The 21247-nt window shown below is 41.8% G+C and overlaps 1 protein-coding gene across 2 annotated transcripts in view; it reads left to right on the plus strand.

Moving 5' to 3' along the window:
* Positions 1 to 21247, plus strand: part of RAB31 (RAB31, member RAS oncogene family) — a gene marked incomplete at both ends in the record, with an annotated part of 64770 nt that overhangs the window by 26329 nt on the left and 17194 nt on the right. For both annotated transcript variants that reach the window (XM_082014764.1, XM_082014763.1), the window contains 4 exons: positions 1084 to 1163; positions 3722 to 3803; positions 18414 to 18485; positions 20368 to 20474. In XM_082014764.1, coding sequence (XP_081870890.1) covers positions 1084 to 1163; positions 3722 to 3803; positions 18414 to 18485; positions 20368 to 20474 — 341 coding nt within the window. The remainder of the gene's footprint in view (positions 1 to 1083; positions 1164 to 3721; positions 3804 to 18413; positions 18486 to 20367; positions 20475 to 21247) is intronic.

The raw sequence follows: 21247 nt of genomic DNA on the forward strand, positions 1-21247 counted from the left end.
TTTAATGAGTTAGATTGGACCCTGGACTGTCATTGTTAATGTCTGGGAAAGGTCAGAATCGATTTCCTGGCATTGTTTTTGTCTTGGAGGAGGCTTTTTGCAATTCTGTGTGAGACAGTGATATTGCTATTCCTCTTCCTTGATAATTCTCTGTATAATTTATGTTCTTCTACGTACCATCCAATGCTTCATGGAATAGCAGAGACAAACTGAAAAATGCAGCTTTTTGGGGAAGTTGTTCATATCTTAAATGCCTAAAATAGTATTTCTGACTAATGTCAAGCTTTTCTCCCTGCACCCCCCTGAGTTTATTTCATATTTTATTCTAGTACTGTATTGCTTTTATTTTTCCTTACTGATTTGGGGGGGGGGGGGGTGTTTGTATGTGTGTTTAAAAAAAAGAAAAGAAGAAAGACTTCCCACAAATAGAAGCAGTCTGCCTCATTGCAGTGTAGACAGCAAGTTGTGTTGCATTTGAAGTAATGGCATTTCACCGGAGTTCGGTAACACAACCTGCACAGGGATAGTTGTACATCTCAGGGGATCCAACTCTTTGGATTCCTGCCTTTTCAAAACCACCTGAAGCCTCTGCAAAGCTTCTGCCAAGCAGGCTTGGAAAAGTTAGTTCTACTAAGTTAGCGCTGTCAATGTACTAAAAGGTTGGTGTTAGTGATCTGTGTTGGAAGCATGCTTGGGCTGCCCTTGCAACAGGTCTGGATGAAATTGTTTTTCTGGTTTTGCTGGGTAATGCACCATTTGTTTGAAAGCACAGGATTTTCTTATGCAAGTAAATGGTTGTGCTTGAAGTACTGCAGTCCTTGAAACAGGAATGTAAAATCCACCCCAAAGAACACCCCTTGGAGAGAAGGGAGTGTTGGGAAGGGGACCAGGAAGCTCTAGTCACAATACTGACATTTGAAAAGGATAATCAATGTGCTTGCTTCTCTTTTGAAATGTTTAACCTGCCCCACTTGTCACTAGAGAGGATATAATTTCACAAACCAGTATTTGACTATTTTTTCAGGTGAAGTATTGATATCTAGGGTCTCCTGAACTCACTGTCATTCTTTCCTTTCTTTTCAGGATACTGGGGTTGGGAAATCGAGCATTGTTTGTCGATTTGTCCAGGACCACTTTGATCACAATATTAGTCCTACTATTGGGTAAGTACCATGCATAATACCTTTTTTTCTTCCATACATGTTTTAACTCACTGCCTTCTGCTGAGCTCCTTTCTTTTGCTTACTTTCAAGGCTCTGAATATTGTATGTCCTTTTTTTTCCAGTTCATTAATCCCACTGAACCCCTTCGTCTCCTTTAACAGCTTTCAGCTCACACTACCTGTTTAGAGAGTCTGGGGCTGCCCCAAACTAGGAATGCTCTGCTCTTCTGGGAATACTGAGGGGGCCTCAACTTAACCATATTGCAGCATAATATGTTATGGACAGGCTGACAGAACTCTGCCATTCTCCTCCTGTGAATGGCATCTCTTGAAATCACCTCTTCTCTGGGCCTGTCCAGAACCACACTGTATTGACTTGTGTTGGGCATAGACATGACTTCCAGCTGTTCCATTTTGTTTTTCTTTACCCATGTTACATCAAGAGGTTCTTAGATGCCGTACTTGGCTGGTGTCCTTTTCTTTTTGTCTTGTGAAGAGTTTCCCACTTTACACTGTGTTTTGATCATAGGGCCTTAGGATTAAAATCACTTTAGTTCCCACTGGTCAGAGGTATCGAATCTGGTCCTGGGAGCTTGAAGAACCAAAACTCCACAACCCAAGAGGCTGTGATCTGCACAATGACCAGGACACCCCATGGCTGAGTAATGGCAGGAGAACCATGGGGACTCCTTTAACCTACCTGCGTTGTGTGTCTTGCCAGGCTGGGCTGGAACGTGGACAATGTCTGTTCCCAGATGTGGACAGCCTTTCATCTAGGTTTAGGACATGTTACATTATCCTGTCTTTCTCAAAATAGGGACAATGCAATTTAAACTAAGTATAATTAATTCACATCTGTTATTCCTTAAAAACTGCCAAGCTTTCATGTGTCAGGCCATCAGAAGCCTATTAGTCCTGTAGTTGATTTTAATTCAAAAAAAATTTTCTTTTAACTTCTTAGGGACAAATCTGCCAAGTCCAACATTACCCAGAAAATTTTGAGAATTCTTGATCTCTGATGGGCAAGGAAGCTAATATGTAGTGTTCACACAGGAGTGGTTTGGGTGAGAATGGCTGATCTGGCTCGTGTGTTAGAGCTGTTTTAAATTGTCTGTGAAGGATTGGTATTGATTACTATGTGTTGTTCAGAGGGTTAGATGATATCTTCCAAAGCTCTGCCTTTTGATGCATGAAGGAGTCTCAGCTGGAAGTTGCACGTTGAAGTTCCAGGACAATTTTGGACTCCTGAATGTAATGAACAGAGAAAAATGGACAGAGAGAAAGGAAGCATGTAATGAATAACATTACTGACTGAAGGACGTTTGTTTGCAGTGAAGGAATTGATGGGAACTTCAGTGGTTCTTTACTTCTAAATCAGCAGCAGCCTTTTTCCCCAAGTTGTGGTTGCTAAGTAAATGTCTTCTGCTCAAATGAAAAAAAAAACAACCTTTTTATTTTCATAATTATGATAACAGAGAGAAAGTATTTTTCTATTTCACGGTTAAAATGTGAAGGCTAGGTTGCACACAGGTGATATTACTTGTCTATATAGGTAAGGTTTTTATTTTTATTTTCTTCCAAATTAATCAAATGTTTTAAATATACAATCTTTGCAATATATGGTAGCTGCTGCGGTCCTAAAGTTCCTGGTTTTGAAACTGTAAATTGTTGCTTAATGCTTTGAGAAGGACAGTGGCAACTGAAAGCACACACCCTGAAAATAACCAGAGAAAATACTGTGCTTTTTTTCCTGACTTACTATTTTTATAAGCAATGCAGCATTGTTAAATTTGAGCAATTTGCAGTTGGCTGTAGAGGAGAACTCTAGTATATCATTCTTAGGAAATGTTTTGATCAGTCATATGTCATTTGGTGTCATTTGGTGCTTTTGTAACGATAATGCATTTTATCAAATGCATCTTTATGAGCCAGGAAAAAAGTTACCACAACAAATTTTTCAGCAGTGTCTAGATAGGATGGGGGGGGGGGGGTCTACCAGAGTTTAGCAGTCTCTCCTAGCCAGCTTTCAACTGAAATGCTGTAGTACAGAAAAAGCCTATAAATTTGTAAACCTCTTTCCTAAAAGAAGAAAAATCACACTGTGAAAACATAGACAAATTGCATTTCCTACAAAAAAATACAAGAAGCCACAAAGATTTCTTCATCTGAGTTGAGAGGGGGAAGAGCTTTTTTCCATTTGTTCACTATGTGCATTCCAGCAGATGACTCTTCTGTTCCCTGGTGATCCAGTCTCCTAGGTTTAACTGAATAATTGCACGTTTGTTGCCTGATATGATGCTGGCTGATGCCTTTTTGTCAGGCGCATATCACTATGAAGATGGAGATAGCTAGCAGCAGAAACTACGTGTGAGTGGCAGGAGCATTTGTGTTCCTGGGCCCATGCACAAATGCCCTCTGAACCTCAGAGGCTTTTCCCTTCTTTTAAAAAACATATATAGGTATCATATTTTGTCTGAGAAAAGGGAGACTTGAACCTGTAGGGTTGCATATACAGAGTGTTGGTCATGTTACAAATTTCTGCTGCTTCCTTCTTTTTAGAGCATCCTTCATGACTAAAACTGTGCCTTGTGGGAATGAGCTTCATAAATTTCTGATCTGGGACACAGCTGGTCAGGAACGGGTGAGTAGTACTTTGCAGTATGTCTTTGTTATTCCAGTCTCTTTTTTAACATGTTGGCATACTTTTTCTAAACCTTTCATCTTCAGAAGACTTTGTAAGTACAAACCTACTGAGTCTTTGCAAGGCTCTGCAAAGCAAGTGGTCAGCAGTCGCCAAGTATATATGTTCCCATTTCAAAGGTGGGGGAAATGCAGTGGCAGGCTGACCATACCACTTACCTAAAAAAAACTGCTATGAGTTGTTGGCTGCTTTCTTCAAGACAGCTCAGGCGGTGCCTAAGCAGTCTCCACCTCCCCTCTGGTTTCATCAGGTTTACATGTGGAAGCTTTCATCGGTGTTGGAAAGCACTCGACTTCTGGCACATGGGCTGGAGGATGGTCTGAGCTTAGGTGGTGACTGAGTTGGGACATTTGATACGGGTTGTGTCTGCTGTTATTATTTTGGAAATTAGTACTGGCAACCTGAACCACTTACGTTTTTTTGTCTTGATTTTTCAAGTGTGTGAATTGCTCAAATTAAGTAGCTTTTCCTTTGGCTTTTCAAAAAAGCCATAACGGAGTTTGTGGGCATTGGTTCATATTGACCATATATAAGCCTGGTTGATAATTTTTTTGTTTTAGTAGCCTCAATGGCTATCAGTCTGATACATCCCACTCTATTCTCTGTACGTTGTATGTGAATTGTGGGCAATGAAGATTTTTGCTGTTAAGTGCAGGAAATGCTTATGCTTTTGTTTACAATGCACAGCATGATGTAAAGTGGTCCTGATGAAATCTGTTGACTCTTGGCAATTCAGTATGTTATTTATGATGGGAAAACGGATCTTGAAAAACATATTTGAAGTATAGCATAATTCCTTCCCTTGAATCTTGTTTGGGATTTCTGCATGGTCTGGAGCTGATAAGTGACTAATTATTGCAAGAGGTAGCAAAGGTTCAGTTTTCCTTCCCATGGTTTGTGTTTCCTTGCTTATTCTCTCTCTCACTTCCCTCCACTGCTCTGCTTTCTTTTTTTTTTCTTTTAGCTCTTTAGCACACAAAACTCAGTTCTTGACATTTAGATGTAGGTATTAATCTGTTTTCCCACATAGTCTTAAGACTCTCAAAGCTTTTTTTTAAAGTAGGTGAATATTAATAAAGTCATATTTACTGAACTAAATGATGCCTGATTGAGGCAGGAAATCTGTGACTGAGCTCTGACTCTTGGACACAAAATCCATCCTTCCTATCTAGTCCCTTATGTTTCCTCTGATTTTTTTAACTCATCACTTTTCAAACATCTGCTTTTCTTTTTTTCTTTTTTTTTTTTGTGTGTCCAACAGTGATGAGCAGTAACTACCACAAACCTTGTTAAACTGCTCAGATTCTATTACAGATATGTTACAGGTTTTCATGTGTAATTGTGAATTATAACCTCTTTAAACCAGGGACCACCTTTTTCTTCTGTGTTTGCACGATGTATTCCCAATCTTTTACTAGGACTCTAGGAAACCTGGGTGATACAGTAAACAAAGTTGATGGGTGTTGACTGCTAGCTACAGAGGCAGAGAAGTCTCCCAAGGTGAGGTCCGTACTGTTCCAAGTCATTACCTGTCCTAGAACATCCCCATTTTAGAGCTAAACATGTGATGCTTCTCAATAGCTTATTCACTTTAATTTGTGTCTGGGCTTTTGGTTACTTTGTCTTTTGTTGCTCCTTCTGATCTATTATTCAAGAGAAATGTCTCCCCTTTCCAATTTCTTTCTTGTTATCCTCTGAACAATGGTGATGACCCAAAGCTTACAGCCTACCCCAACCTCAGAGCCTATTGCTGTTTTCCACAGTGTACTAATAAATGTCTTCCAAGTGGTGTTTCAGCTTTGAGAGCTGTTGTCCTTCCCTGGTTCTTTGTGATTTTTATTGAGGCTTTATGTTCCACTGCTAAAGTCTGGAAATTTTGTCAGTACCCCTGTTGTCTATACTGCTGATAGCAGTGTTTAGGGCTTCCTGCTCTTTCAACATTGCCTTCATTTGGCTTTGTTCTCCTAAACCCAAGGCCAAGCCTAGGACTTCTTTGTGCTTATTCTGGAGTCGGGGTGCTCTGTGCTTCCCCAGCTGTGCCAGCTGTTGCTGTGTCTATGTGCTGATGTGAAGCCTTCACAGCAGAAGAGCCCCAGGTGAGATTTAATTGAAGCCTTACTTATGCCATGAAAGTTAAGCTCAAATCTTAACAGGAGGAGAGCGGGCAGGCAGAAACAACAGCAGCAGCACTTCTGGGCTCCTTGTTCATTAGTTTCTCCTTTTTCATGAGTTTCTCTGGGCAACAAACTGGGAAACTGCCAGCTTGGAGAGAGTAGAGAAACCACTCAAATATCTTAGTTGCAAACCCTTATTTAAGCAATGCTCTGTGAGAACCAGCATGCCTCCTGGCCACCTTCAGTGATCTGGGAGAAACTGGAAATTCATGTGCCTGCTTCTGAAAAGGACCCGAGCCCTGGGTGCTCAGAGAAGCCAGCTGGAAGCACTCAGCACCCCCTTGAGGTGTTAAATCAGCTTTCAGCCACTTGTAACGTTGCAAGCCTTCGGAAATGCTGGTCACTGTTGGATTTAAAAGCTTGTAGGAACACTTGAGTTAATTGAAGAACCTTAATATACAGGCCAGCCAGTCACAGGTTGGTCGTGGAGAAGAGATAAATTCTGATTCATATGGATAATAGGTATTTTATTTCTTTTGTGTCAGGAAACTCAGAATTGTAGGCAGAATAGAGAAGGAACCAGAATTGCCATTTTGTGGGAAATAACAAACAAACGTCACTTCTGCAGAATGACAATAATGCAGCAGAAAATGGAGATCAAAAGTGTTTCTGTCGTGGCCTTGGTGGGAGCGAATGCTCAGCGTGCTTCCTGGAGGAGACCCTGGAGAGGCATACGTGGCTCCCCAGCAGCTCTCGCTGTGGAAAATTCACATTGTACTTGATTACAAAAGGAGAGAGCTTCTTAATCCTTTTATCTTGTGTTTTCTTTTCCCTTTTTTGGGTAGGGAGAACCTTAAACTGGTAGCACACTTAACAAAATGCCCCTACTTTTCTATGCCTGAGTACCGGTCTCTGCAGACCTGGTTGCTTTGTGTTGGTGTGCTATCAGGCAAGCTCGCTTTCTTCTGTTTCTCAGAGCCACTTTCCCTCCACCCCACTATTTTCCAAATGTCACTTTTTTCCCTGTCTCACTTTTTCCCCATCAGCTTTAAATTGTTGCCATGGACTTCAGGACTTAAATGCATGACAATTACGTTATTGTTAGTAAAGATTCCCTCCTGTAAGAAGAGTCTCTTCACAAGTTAATGATGTTTTTATTAGCATATATTTTGGTTCATGGTGCCCTAAGTAGCTTCTAATTACAATGCTTTGTCTGAATACCTTGGGTGGCTGCCAGCTTTCCATTTTGCCAGCTGAGGAATATTGTAGCAAATAGTTAGGGAACCTGAGGGCCATGTTTCTGGGCCAGGAAAATTTATCTCTGTCCTTTTTAAATTTACTATGTTGAACTCTGGGATTTTTAATTTTGTTTAATAGAAGGAGCCTCAATTATTTGAGCCCAATTTAAACCTTGATAGGAATTACTCTGAGTTGTGGGATTTTGTTTGTGTGGGGTTTTTTGGGGGGTGGGGGGGAGAACTGCTCCATTTCCAGGAAAAGGCTGACTGATGCATCTGCAGCACTTTATAGCCCCCTCTTTTCTGAATGACAGTAGTTGTCCTGGTGATTCAGAGACCAAGTCACAAGGTAGGGGGTGAAAATGCTGCCTGAGAGGAGGACTTGTTCTTGCCGCAGTTTTCAGTTTTGACTGGGACGTTTCCCCTAAGCTGAGCAACCTGATGACAGAGCTTATGGATGCTTCCTCTGAAACCAGACTATCCTGAGAAGAGTTCACGCCAGCTACCAATGACTTGAATTACTTCTGCAGTCAAGACATGGCCTGGATTTTGCTCTACAGTTTTATATAGGTTGATTCTGATGATAGCCCACGGCTCAGTGTGGAGGTGGTTTCCTTGTGTGTTGTGTAAGGACCTCCCTTCAGTGAGCTACTGCTTGCATGCTGCAAAGGTCAACGGGAGACTTGGTAGTATGTGCATCTGTGAGAGTACAAGTGGCATTAGAGCTAGTAAGTGAATATGTTATTTTTACTATTTTTAGAGTGAGTGTAAAGCATGGTAAATCATCTGAGATGCATGTGAATGTGTGTTTTCTTAAACTTAACAAACTTGCAGCATGTGTAGCTTGACAGCGAGCTGTGGTTTAGGTGTAGTGTCTTTTTGCATTTTTTGTTTAATGACCGTAAACTTAGAAGAGCTAAGCATAGGTCACTTCTGTGATGTTGCAAAAATCTGTTTTCTGCTTATTTAAAATTTCTTCAGAAGATTATCCTAAAATGTTGGAATTTTTCCCTCTTCAAGAATTCTTGCATATTTGAGAAAAATGCTCATTCTTGTATCTTCTTCAATTTAACTAGCAAAAAATACCCGTGGGTTGGAGAGAGACAGATCTTTCCTGATTTATTCAGCTTGTGAATCCTGAGAACTGGAATCTCAGCCTTCAATCATGGAGGGAAAACTGCTCAAGGTTACAAAATGCTAAATGGTATCTGATAGTGGCTTCATGCGTAACATTTTTCCATTTGCTCTTTGCCAGCTGAGAATGTCAGGAATTTTGTATCCCTCCCTGTGCTGCTTCTTGTGCGAGAAGCTTCTGTGTCAGGATAATCTGTTTGATGCTTCTGGTTTTTGCCTTTGCTTCTCTCTACACCCCGATTTTCTGTTTGTTGGCAGCCACTGCCTTGAAGGTGACAGGAATGGGGCATGTAAATGCCCAGACTTGGGCAAGTAGAAGCTCCCAAGCTGTGGAACAGGTAACGCACGGACTGCTTCAATGAGCTCATGCCATGCAGATGCAGTGGTGGCAACCTCTGGCTCTTCCCTCATGGGTTCTTACCTGATCCACAGAAGCAGTTAAGACAGCTCTCCTAAACAGGCTGGCAGTAACGTGTTTCTGGCACTGATGTACCATGCTCTTCGCCATGAGAACCTCAGCAGTTTGGGTTGTAGGAGCAGGGACCAAAGCACAAGGGAGAATGTGCTTCAGATGGGTTTGGGGACAGGACTGAAGGCGTTTGTTGTGGTGGTGTGGCAGGAAGGGACAAGGACAGGAGAAACAGGACATCCAAAATCACCTCCAGAGAGGCTGGGAATGGACTGCTGAGCAATGGGACCGAGGTGCATGAACGTCCTAGTCTGGAAAGGTGAGTTTGTTTAATAAGAAGGGGAAGGAAGCTGCAGAGCTATGTCACTGCCCGCACATGTAAGCAGCTAGCAGGGAGCCAGAAGCTGTGGCTGTCCTTACTATTAAAGGGCACCCAGTTAAAGAAAGGGTAAGCATCTCTGACCTTGAGAGGAGCCAAGTGGTTTGGTCTTGGCCACTTGGATGCAACATATGTAGTCAGCAGCTTCTCAAGAATGAGAATGAAATCTAGTCAAATGATTACAGCTGTCAGTAATTGTGTGCTGCTGTGCACCTGCAAATTGTGTGCTGCTGTGCACCTGCAGATGCTTGAAAAGGCACCATGTGGAAAAAATCTTTGCTGAATTCAGCCCTTGATGTGAGAAGGTGTGTAACACTCGCTGAGCACTGGTCTGATTCTGCTTACTCTGGCATCCCTTTCCAGCCATGCTTATAGGCAGAATTATAATCCTTTTTCAGCAAGAACAAGTGATGTTCTTTACAGTCCAGGATGGTAAAAGCAACCCAAGCAAGGAGTTGTGGGGGTGATTGTTTTGGTTTTGGTTTTGGTTTTTTTCCTCTTGGCTGTAGAGTTTGGAAGAGACAGCCCTGCTGTGGCAGTAAGCCTGTGCTGGGGTGTAGCACTACAGGATGGTGCAAAGAGTGGCTAACATGAATTAGAGTTCCCTGGTGTGCCTGGCAGATTGAATGAATCCAGACTGTCTTCAGCAGCATTTGTCAGCCCCTATATAAATAGGCAGGAGTGGTAGTTCTTTATTTCTGTATTTATTTGGCCTCTGTTTTGCTTTCTAAACCAGCATTGCATAAGACATGTTTAAGAGACTTTCACTACCACAGCTTGGGTGTGATTTACATTGTGTTCCCTTGAATGTGTTTTTCTCTTCTAAGTATTGTGATACGGCTGCTCTGTGGGTTTTTCTTCTTTGCTGTTCTGTGCTGTTAGTACAGAGGAAATGTGAAAAGCATTACCTACAACCAAATATACCCCTTCATGATGAGATGCCCAGGAAACAGAAAGCAAAATACTGCGGAGCTTTTAAACAGGTGGTAAATTCCTTAACGGCCGGTTGGCTCCATTTTTCTGCCCTTTGCAAGGGCAAAGCTTCTGTTGACTTCGGTGAGATGGCCAGATGAGAGGTTGCAGAATCCCAAATCACTCCTGGAATCAACAAGAGCAACTGGTTCTGCTGAACTTGCATTTGCAGTGCCTAAGACTGAATTTGTCCTCTGTGCTGCAGGGCTGTACAGCTATAAAGGCTGGGCAGCTTCGAGTTGGATCCTGAGAGAAAAAGGGGACCGCCTTTCAGAGGAAATTTCATAATGCGTATGTGGCCTCACTTCTTCCTCCTTGGTGGCAAAGATGATGAACCACAAGTGCAAAGTGGACGTGTTGGTAGAGGAGCACGAGTACAAAGGTGCTCTGAACCCAGTTAGCATTGCACCAGTTCTTATGTGACTGTGTAGGTATGTAGCACACTGTGTAGCATGCTCTAAGGAAGAGAGTCTTAGAAGTCTGCACGAAGTCATTGATTTTGTTTTTTGGCACGTCTTTGCTAAAATAAGTTTCTTATTTATATTTTGAATGGCCCTTTCGGCCTGGCTGTAGCTGTTGAATTGGAAGATGCACCCCTCCCTACAACTTAACTATCACATTGCATAGTTTAGTGACCTCAGACTCAAAAGTTGTTATCAACCCCTGCAAAAGCAGAGCAGGCCTAATGAGTGATGAAGTGGGTCGGTATTTGCAAATAGGCAAACTTCTTGTGGATACGGAATGAGAGGCAGAGGACTTCTAAATTTCCATAGTAGGGGAGCTGCTAATGATGGTTTACTCATTATACAAAGATGGGAAGTATTCCCAGTACCTAGAAGGACATGGTGGGAAATGGTGGGGATGAAATTCAGTAGTATAAGTAGCAAGTTGCTATACCTTTTGACTCCCAACAAAAATGTATGCTATAAAGTTGTGGATGATTTTTTTTTTTTTTTTGAAACAGAGGAGGAAAGCCACCTGTGAATGTATTTACTGGTTAAAGGATGATCATGTGTATATGATGCAGCGATGAGAAATGTGTTACATGTTAGGGGAAGTGCAGTTAAGGCTGTTTCATGTCTAGAGTGCTACATACAAACCTGGTCACCAGCAGTCAGGAAGGATGAACTGAAGCTGGGCCAGGCACAGAGAAAGGCCAATAGACCCTGCTTTCTCCCTGTTATGTTATCTTCGGACTGGAAGAGCCTGCTTTAGCAGACTGGCAAAGTTAAGACTGCAAGACTGCTCTATATTCATATTTCAGCTAAAGGCAAACATTGATGCTTGATTTTTAGTAAATCAAGGTGCAAGTAAATTACAAGTAATTTAGTAACTAGGAATTTGTGATTTTATTAATCAAGAGAATAATATGATCCTTGTAGAAGTATCTTGGGTAAAAAAAAACAACATTATTTCAGGTTGGACCTTGATAAGCTTTTGAAATGGGTTAGGAGTGGGGTTAATTGTGATGGTGGGAGCTGATAGACAACTGTTTCAGGTCTGTGTTTCCCTGTTAGTTCAAGGTGATGTGAGCTGCTGCTGGCTGCAGGTAGGGGTGGCATCTGCCAGAGCACTGCTCTCTGCTGCGGGTTATGGAGGGGCTGACTCCCTGGCAATTTGGGGTTGCGACCTGGGTGTCCATGTGGCAGAGCCGGGGGTGGCTGCCTGAGCATTTTAGGTGGCCCTTCTTGATAAGCTGAAGTGTTCTCATGCCAAATCTTTAAATGCTCCTGTTTCTCCAAATTTTTTTGGTAATTACTGGATACAGAAATACTGAGCTATAAAGTCAAGGTTATAGACATTGTAACTTATAATACAGAAGATAGTCCTATGAGATTTAATATCGTGAGCTGATTTTTTGTGTGTCACTTGTTTTGGGCATCTGTCCCACATTAGAGATGGTAGAAGCCAAGATCAAGCTGATCACCTGTTCTAGTTGAAGATGTCCCTGCTCGTTGCAGGGGGGGTTGGACTAGATGACCTTTAAAGGTCCCTTCCAACCCAAAGATTCTATGATTAGATCTTTGGCAGGTGAAAAATGTGCACATTAGTGTTTTGTGTCCCTTTAATTAATTTTGCATGACACTCTTTTTCCAGGGAATTGGGCCAGAAAAAGATTCAAGAGGACTTTGCTTTTGGGCACTGATTTAAAAGAAAAAGAAAAAAGGCATCAAATAAATATTATTTGCATAATAATTTTACTAGTATGCTTGTGATACTGGAAAAATCTGTGCTCATAAAACACATTTGTTAAGAGTCTATTATTAGATCATGAAACTTACTCAGAGTTACAATTTTTCAACCCCTCTTGATTCATTCTGTGTTGCAAAGAGTCTTTTCCTGCTTTCTTGTGGACAACAGTGATTTCTTATGACTGAGACACAGTGTAGCACCATGTTTGTTTATTAGATTGTACAAAAGAATGACAAAGGGGATTTAATTTTGCTTTTATTTGATATTCTGTACTGTGATAACTGATAACAGTTGTTACTAGTGTACTTTCAGTTGTTATTACACAAAGTACTTTTTTTTATTTTTCCTCACAGACCATAGGAAATTGCATTAAGATGCACTTTGCTGAATGTGAAATATGAAATCTTGAGTGTCAGATTTATCCAAATAGGAATATAAACTTACATGCCAGATGAAATCTATCACTTGACGTTTAAAAAACCCAAATCCTGATGCTACATGCCCAAATATGGATGAAATTATTTCTCCTCTTAAAAAGCCTTATAGCTAAAATATTACTGTAGAATCATGAAAGAGGAAATAACTGTCCTTTCAGCTGAGCAAGTAATTAGATTTTCAGTAGAGTAGAGTAGGGAGGTCATACTTATATGTTAACAACTACTGAACCTGAGTGCTTTTCAAAGGCAGTTGCCTTTCTAGCCTAGCTTGCTGTGATCTTGCCTTCCCTCTTTTCAAGCTTGTGAGGAACTGGAATATTTAAGTAGATTATTTTGTCTTAAATAGCAGAGGAACTGCATTCCTCCCGCATGCTGTGCTTCTGGTTGCAGCTTTTTATGTTTCTTGACACAAGGAACAGGTCAAACATAGTTTGATGTTGTTTAGAGTTTGTTACCGAAATGCAACACTGTTGAGGTGATTAATTAATGTTCAAAAATGTCTCAAAAGAAGTTTTCTTTGTTTCTATGCATTAACTGCACTGATTTAAAATTATTATTGCTGCCATTATAGGAAAAAAAAGAGTAAAACTGGCAGTGGCAGTTGGTTTTACCAGCAGAGATGTGCACAAAATAGTTCTGCAAGTGCAGAGCTATTTGAGTGTGGTCTAAACCAATATCAATCTGGCTTCTAGTAGTCCTCTCCTTCCTCCTTTGTCTCGGCCATGCTTTCCCACCCCTTCCCTTCAGCTGAGCCTGGGGTTTATCTGATGTACAAGAAGCTGGTTTGGGAATACAGCTAAAAATTAATCCTACCCCAAAAATGGTAGTTTGCATCCTGGTTCCAGTTCATCTGGTTCTACTTGTCCAGGATCCAGTAAAAGAGGTCTGCTTTTCTGTCTGCTTGTTTCTTATTATTATTTTTATTTTTTTACTTTCTGGTCCTAACACTGTCAATATTCTTCAGTGTGACAGCTATCATGGAAAGCGTTCCTGTAACCTGCTCAAAAGAAAAGGGGAAGAGGTTCCCAAGATGTACAGTTTCTCAGTGTGCTTTCTGGGCCCAGTACTGAAGGAATTTGAAGCATGTGAGTTTAACTGCATGGCTCTTGTGAGGTGTGATGCTGTTATCTGAGAGCTTTGTAAATTCATGCATACCATGCAATCTAGATTAAAACCAAATCAGCATGTGTGTAGAGTATGTTGTTTTTTTTCCAGGAGTTACAGGCTGGGAGGAGTGTGCATACACCATGAAAGGTTGGATCTACCCTCTGCAATTAAGGTCCCTGATTTTCAGGCTACTTCAGTGCAACACAGGTGTTAATGAGCAGGTCTTGTGAATTCTTGAAGTTTGTAGGAGATAACTTATTCTCACAGGTACTCCGGGAGCCAATTAGGAAAGATGCCCTCCTACTGCCCTCCTTGCTATTTGTGAACAGAGGAGGAGTCGTGGAGGATGTGATGGTAGCTGCCTGCCTTGGCCACAGTGATCATGAAATGTTTGAGTGTAATGAGAAAAAAGGACAGCAGAGTTAGCTCTCCTGAAGTCCAGGGTAGCAACTTTAAGTTATTTAGGGAGTTATTTAGCAGAGTACCCTGGGAGTCTGCTTTTGAGGGCTTAGGAGTCCATGAGTGCTGGTCAATCTTTTAAGAACTACCTTTTAGAAGCATAGAAGGCGGCAATTCCACTGTGTCCTAAGTCAAGCAAGCAGAGCAGAAGACCAGCTTGGCTGAACAGGGAACTCCTCATGGAGCTCAAGAGGAAGAAGGAACTGTATGATGTCTGGAAGCGAGGTCAGGCTTCGCAGGAAGAGTACAGAGCTGTGGTTCATCTATGCAGGAAGAAGACACAAAAAGCCAAAGCTCAATTAGAGTTGAAACTGGCCAGTGTTGTTTCAGAAGGGCTTTTTTAAGTATGTGTCCTGGTTTCAGCCAGGATAGAGCTGGTTTTCTTCACAGAACCTAGTGTAAGACTGTGTTTTGGATTTGGGATGAGAAACTGTTGATAATGTGCTGGTGTTTTGGGTTGTTGCTGAGCAGTCAAGGACAGTCCAGCTTCTTGTGCTGGCCTGCCAGCGAGCAGGCTGGAGGTGCATGGGAAGCTGGGAGGGGACACAGTTGGGACAGCTGACCCAGACTGGCCAAAGAGATATTCCCTACCATACGACGTCATGCCCAGTACATAAACTGGAGTTGGCCGGGGGGCAGAAAATCGCTGCTCGGGGATGGGCTGTCAATCACTGGGTGGTGAGCAATTGCTGTAATGGGCATCACTTGTTCTTGTACATTCCTTTGTTGGTATTATTATTGTTGTTTCCTTCTCTCTTTCTGTCCTATTAAACCGTGTTTATCTCAACCCATGAGGTTTTTTTTTCCTAATTCTCTCCCCCGTCCCACTGCGGGAGGGGGAGTGAGCGAGCGACTGCGTGGTGCTTAGTTGCCGGCTGGGGCTAAACCACAACAGTATGTTAATAGCAAGAGGAGGTCTGAGGAAAGCGTTGGACCATTACGTGTTGAAGATGGTCATCTGACTAATAGGGATGAAGAAACAGCAGAGGCATTCAGTACATTTTTTGCCTCAGTCTTTAGTAATACTGATAGACCTTGGGCTGCCTGATCCCCCGAGATGGAGGACCATGAGTATGGGAACAGTGACTTTCCATTTGTGGACACTGAAATCGTAAGGGACCAGCTGTATCAGCCAAATGTTCACAAGTCCATGGGTCCTGATGGGATTCATCCCAGAGTTCTGAAGGAGCTAGCAGATGTTGTGACAGGACCCCTCTCTATCACCTACCAAAGGTCTTGGGAGACTGGGGAGGTCCCTGCTGACTGGAAGCTATCCAGTGTTACTCCATTTACAAGAAGGGCGTGAGAGAAAACCAAGGGAACTACAGACCTGCTAGTCTAACCTTAGTTGCTGGAAAAATTGTGGAGAAGATTATACTGGGCACTATTGACAGGCATTTAAAGAATAATGCAATCATCAGCCACAGTCAACATGGGTTCACAAAGGGAAAGTCCTGTTTAACTAACTTGATATCCTATGGTAAGATCACCTGCCTAGTGGATGAAGGGAAGGTGATGGATGTAGTTTTTCTTCATTTTAGTAAGGCTTTTGATGCTGTCCCTCACAGCATCCTTCTGCACAAGTTGTCCAACTGTGGGATGAGCATTCTTCACGCCAAGTGAAGAACAAGCTGAAGGGCAGAGCTCAAAGAGTTGTAGTGAATGGGGCTACATCTGGCTGGTGACCAGTCACCAGCAGTGTTCCTCAGGGTTCAATTCTAGGGCTAGTCCTGTTTAATGTATTTATCAATGATCTGAATGCAAGAGTTGAATGCACCATTAGCAAGTTTGCTGATGACACCAAATCGGGAGTTCCTGTTGGCTCTCTTGAGGGACAGGAAGCCTTGCAGAGTGATTTAGATAGATTGGAGCATTGGGCAATGATTAATGGAATGCAATTTAACAAGTCAAAAATGCCAGATTCTGCACCTAGGACAGAGTAACACCAGGCACAAGTATAAATGGAGAGAGGAGTGTCTGGAGAGCAGCCCTGCAGAAAGGGATCTGGGGGTGCCGGTCGGCAGCAGGCTCAGCAGGAGTCAGCAGTGTGCCCTGGCAGCCAAGCAGGCAAACCCCATCCTGGGGTGCATCAAACACAGCATAACCAGCCGGTCAAGAGAGGGGATTATTCCGCTGTATTCAGCGTTGGTGTGGCCTCACCTTGAGTACTGTGTGCAGTGCTGGGCCTCACCATTTAAGAAGGATGTAAAGGTCCTTCAATGTGTCCAGAGGAGGGCAACAAAGCTGGTGAAATGGCCGGAAGGAATGTCCTGTGAGGAGCAGCTAAGGACTTTGGGCTTGTCTGCTTTGGAGAAACAGAGGCTGAGGGGCAACCTCACTGCTCTCCTCAACTTCCTGAGGAGGGGATATGGAGAGGGAGGTGCTGATCTCTTCTCCCTGGGATCCAGTGACAGGACATGTGGGAATGGTTCACAGATGTGTCCATCAGGGGAAGTTTCGGCTGGACATTAGGAAGCATTTCTTTTACCGGGAGGGTGGTCAGACACTGGAAGAGGCTTCCTAGAGAGGTTGTCGATGCCCCAGGCCTGTCAGTGTTTAAGAGGCATTTGGACAAAGCCCTTAATAATTTGCTTGAGCTTTTGGTCAGCCCTGAATTGGTCAGGCAGTTGGACTAGATGATTGTTGTAGGTCCCTTCTGACCGAAATAGTCTAGCCTATTCTAACACAGTGGAAATTTCTGTCATGATCTAGGAGCCTGAAAATTCTGGAAGGCTTTTATTGCATTAAACATGCAAGTAATAAAGCCACACACTAAAAGCCCGGAAGACACATCTACCCAACTCCCTCAGGATCTTGGCTGATCCCTTTTCTTCAGACCACGCTTCTTGACCGGTTCTTCTTTCTTTTCTCATCCTCCTTCCTGCTGTTTTCTCCTATTAATGAGCTCTCCCACCTGCCTCGCTCCCCAAAACACTTCAGCACTTGACCATCTGCCACTGCTGCTGCTCATCCTTACTGTTATAAGAGGAAGTATCGACCTTGAGCTGGAGCATGTGATCTGTGATAAATAGCTTACAAACTGGTAAATGAACCACTGTCGCAAGTAACTCGCTTTATAGATTGCACGTGAAACAGCAAGAAATGTGCAAGCTGCTGGGTCTAAATGCTCAGGCTGTAAGTACAGTTCTGAGAAAAAGATGTGTCCAGTAAATCCGCAGAGGTTTGCAACGTAACACATAGATCTGTGCATGTTCACCGGGCAGTGAGATTCATACCCTGCCCTAATAATGCGTTTGATTTAGGGAGTTATTAGCTGCAGCTTTATATGAAGCTTTTGCAGTTCACTTTGCGAATAAAAATTTGTAGAATGTCTGTGTGAGTACAGTGAGACTGAATGTATTTTCCAAGAAAGATTATTTTCGTTTTGCTTAAGACTAGTTTTAGTTGAATCAGCAGAAGGGCTTTTTGACTGCCTTTCTCTGTGTAATTATAAGCTGTAATTCTAAATCAGCTGCTTAGTCATGGTAAATTATGCTGTTTGTTGGCAAGCTGTTGTTATAATAAACATGTTTATTGCTTGGGTTTTTTTCTTAAAGGATGTTTCCCTTGAAACAAAAAGCTGAAGAATAACTTAAACTGCAAGAACCCATGTTTTTCAAAATATCTGTCATAGTATAGGATAAGTAAATGTGACAGGTGTTCAGAGTTTTCTGACAAGTTAATTTTATCTGTCATTTGCTCTGTTTTATAAAACTCGAACCCAAGCTGAACCCAGTCTGTTAGAACTACAAAGGAAAATGTTGCGGAGGGGGTCTATATGCTGTCAGGTTAGGCCTTTAAGTCTAGGTGATCTTCACGTCAGAACTTGTCCTCAGAGTCCATACCCTGTAATGGAGAAGTTGCATTGAACCAGTAAGTGCTGATTTTGCAGGAATCCAGCAGGATGAAGAACAGCAGGAGATAAGGGAGCTCTGCTTCCTTGGCATTGGAGGAAAGTTAGAGGTGGTCAGCCATTGAAGAGGTCTGTCCTCTGTGGGATGAAAGAAAAGTCAGTGGTCTTGCCATGGCAAGTCTTTGTGACCTGACAAATTGTGTGATAATTCTGATTGATTAATGATATTTTTGGTTCGGGGTTATGTTTTAACAGTTTCATTCCTTGGCTCCAATGTACTACCGAGGTTCAGCAGCAGCCGTGATAGTTTATGATATCACCAAACAGGTAAGACCTTCTGTATGCTTTTTGCCTGTGTTAACTCGTCTGCTTGGGCCAGCATTGGAGTTAAACCCCACAACAGGAACAATCCCTGTTCCTGTCAGTGGGATTTATATGCTTCAGTAGTTTGTGTAGGTTTGGATGGAGGTGTCCAACTGCCTTAAAAAAATTAAATATTAGGTCCTGTTTCTGTGTTGTTTAAACTTCCTCTAGACAAAATGTTGGAGACTGCATTTTGCCAAAGTTTCTTTGGATTTCCTCTGGCTAAGTAGACAGCATAATGTCCTGCAATACCCCCTCCCACCACCACCATGTTCTCTGTATGGAATTGAATTTTTACTACAAAAAGCAGCTGGCTGCTTTATCAACTGAACAGAAATTCAGGTGGTTGCATATTACTGATTTTAAAACTAATTCTTTTTAACTAAGCATATCATCTCATGTTTGCATTGTGGGACTCATGTCTTAACTTTGAAACCAGTAATGAAATAATAAGTCTCTGACCTTTGCCTCAATGTTACTCATTTGGAGTGAAAATTGTATTTTCAGATCCTAAATTGCTTTTGCTCCTTTCTCAGGCAGAGGAGGCTAGGAGGTTCTAGCTGAACACCTCTTCCACTGCTTTTGAAAGAAACCCCTGCTGATAAAGCTGAGTTAGAGGAGGCGTTAATGGATGGATGGTCATGACAGTTCACTAGCATTTTATTTCTTTCCTGCCAACTGAATTATTTACTACTAGGTTGAGAGGGCTGGGTTGGTTCTCCAGTGCATTAGTGTAATGATCTGTGGCTGATGATGGTGGCCACGGTTGCACAGCGGTACTGTTCTCCTTTGCTAATTTGCCAAGAAAAGATGAGGAAGAGTGAATCGTGCTGGATTGGTACCTATTTTAAATTTAAATATCTTGCGGTTGATCTTGTAATGTGTTGTAAGAACAGATTTTTTTTTTTTTTGGCCAGCTTTTCTCCAAGCTTATGTGGAACAGCTCTCAGAATAAAGAGGGGAAAGTAGGAGAGGAAGGTCAATGTGTATTTCACTTTCTGATGCTTGATATTCAGCGTTGATCATTAGAACAGAATGGATGTTTTTTCCCAAATGACTGATAGTGCTCTCCTTTCAGTGATACTGCTACAGCTGTTGCTGATTTAGACACAACTCTTATATGCATTTCTGAAAAGGAAAAATTATTTATAATATATTTGGGAGCTCACTCAGAGTTTCAGTAATAATTTCAACCATGCATTGTAATTAGAATCTCTAGGAACAAAAGTGATTTTAATGCTATTAGTTCATTAGTGTAAAGAAACGGAGAATTTACTACTAAAAGGTAGGTAGCATTAAAAAGTGTTTGAATTTTGTACTTGGAAGGAAAAAGCCAAGTGAACTGTCTTTTCATTCATTTGGTTTCATGATGAGTAAAATGAGGTTTACCAGGTCACAGATTTGCAAATGCGGAGGGCAGGGACTCCCTGTGAAAGCTCTCCTGGATGTTTACCAAAAATATGACAGTGGCTGAGATGGTAATCCACTGGGCAGAAGTTTAAATTAGACAAATGAAGCTCACATTAAAAGTGAAGGAAATTAGTTACTAGCCAAACTTAAAAGAGCTGTGGTAGTTTCTTCATCACTGAAAATTTAAGAAAAACATTGGGTGCTGCTGGGGGCGGGGGGGCAAGGTGGGAAGTGTCCAAGCTCAAGAATTGATTTGAGGAAATCTTAAGACTTAAGTTTGAAAAGCAGATTACATAGATACAGCGATCTTCTTCTAGTCTTGTGAAGTTGTTATTGCATTAATACTGTCAAAGCTGTGTTCCTCTAACTTAAAAAAATTGGCAAATACATCAAGTGAGACTAAGCTGTTAGCTTATTTGTTATTTCTCTGACTTAGGATTCATTTCATACTTTGAAGAAATGGGTGAAAGAACTAAAAGAACATGGTCCTGAAAACATTGTAATGGCCATCGCTGGAAACAAATGTGATCTTTCTGATATCAGGTAATACATCCATTTTTGTTGTTGCTTTGATTGCAGTAACTATATTGTTTCTTTCCTTCAGGTAACCAATTTGTTTCATTGTTATAATAGCATATGATGTTGGTCAGCTGTATTGAGTCTTTCCCAACACCAGTGGTTCTACCAGTGTACAACATCACCAGCAGCAGCACAACTTGAATTATGTACTACTTTTTTTTTTTTTTTAAACCTCTCTTTTACTGCCCTTCCTGTGTATTTGTACAATCTACACCCTTTAGCGGCTGAATCATTGGGAATGGAAAAATATTCTCTTTTTAATTGAATTTAAAGTATTTAAAGTATTCTTTAAATTTATGTTAAAAGGTACAGAATGTACTAAGTGATGAGCAAAACCAGCAATGTAAAACTAGAAGGATGGGCCTGAGGTAATATTATTCACAGAGAGGCTTTGAGAACTTGTGCTTTGTGCTTTGCAGGAACTGAAACTGTCCCAAAATACTGGATGTAGAAAGTGTCTTTTTGGTTTTTTTAGTAGCCTAACCTCAAGTAAAACCTGTGTTACCTGTGTGAAGCAAAGAACCTTCTGGGTAAAAGAGGGGAGGGTTGAATCTGCCCTCCTGCAGAAGAGCCAAGATGATGCTATTTGGGATGAGAGTGAAGCTAGAGTCACTCTTCTGCTTGTTAGCTCTATTCTGGATTTGCATTTGTCCCTTCTGGAAATGGAAGCACATTCTGCTGTACAGTAGTGATCCTTTGTGTCAGTCCATGACTCTGTTATTTCTTGCTTCAGCTAT

Source organism: Phaethon aethereus, assembly GCF_964289735.1.
Source record: "Phaethon aethereus genome assembly, chromosome: 2".
Lineage (NCBI taxonomy): Eukaryota > Metazoa > Chordata > Aves > Phaethontiformes > Phaethontidae > Phaethon > Phaethon aethereus.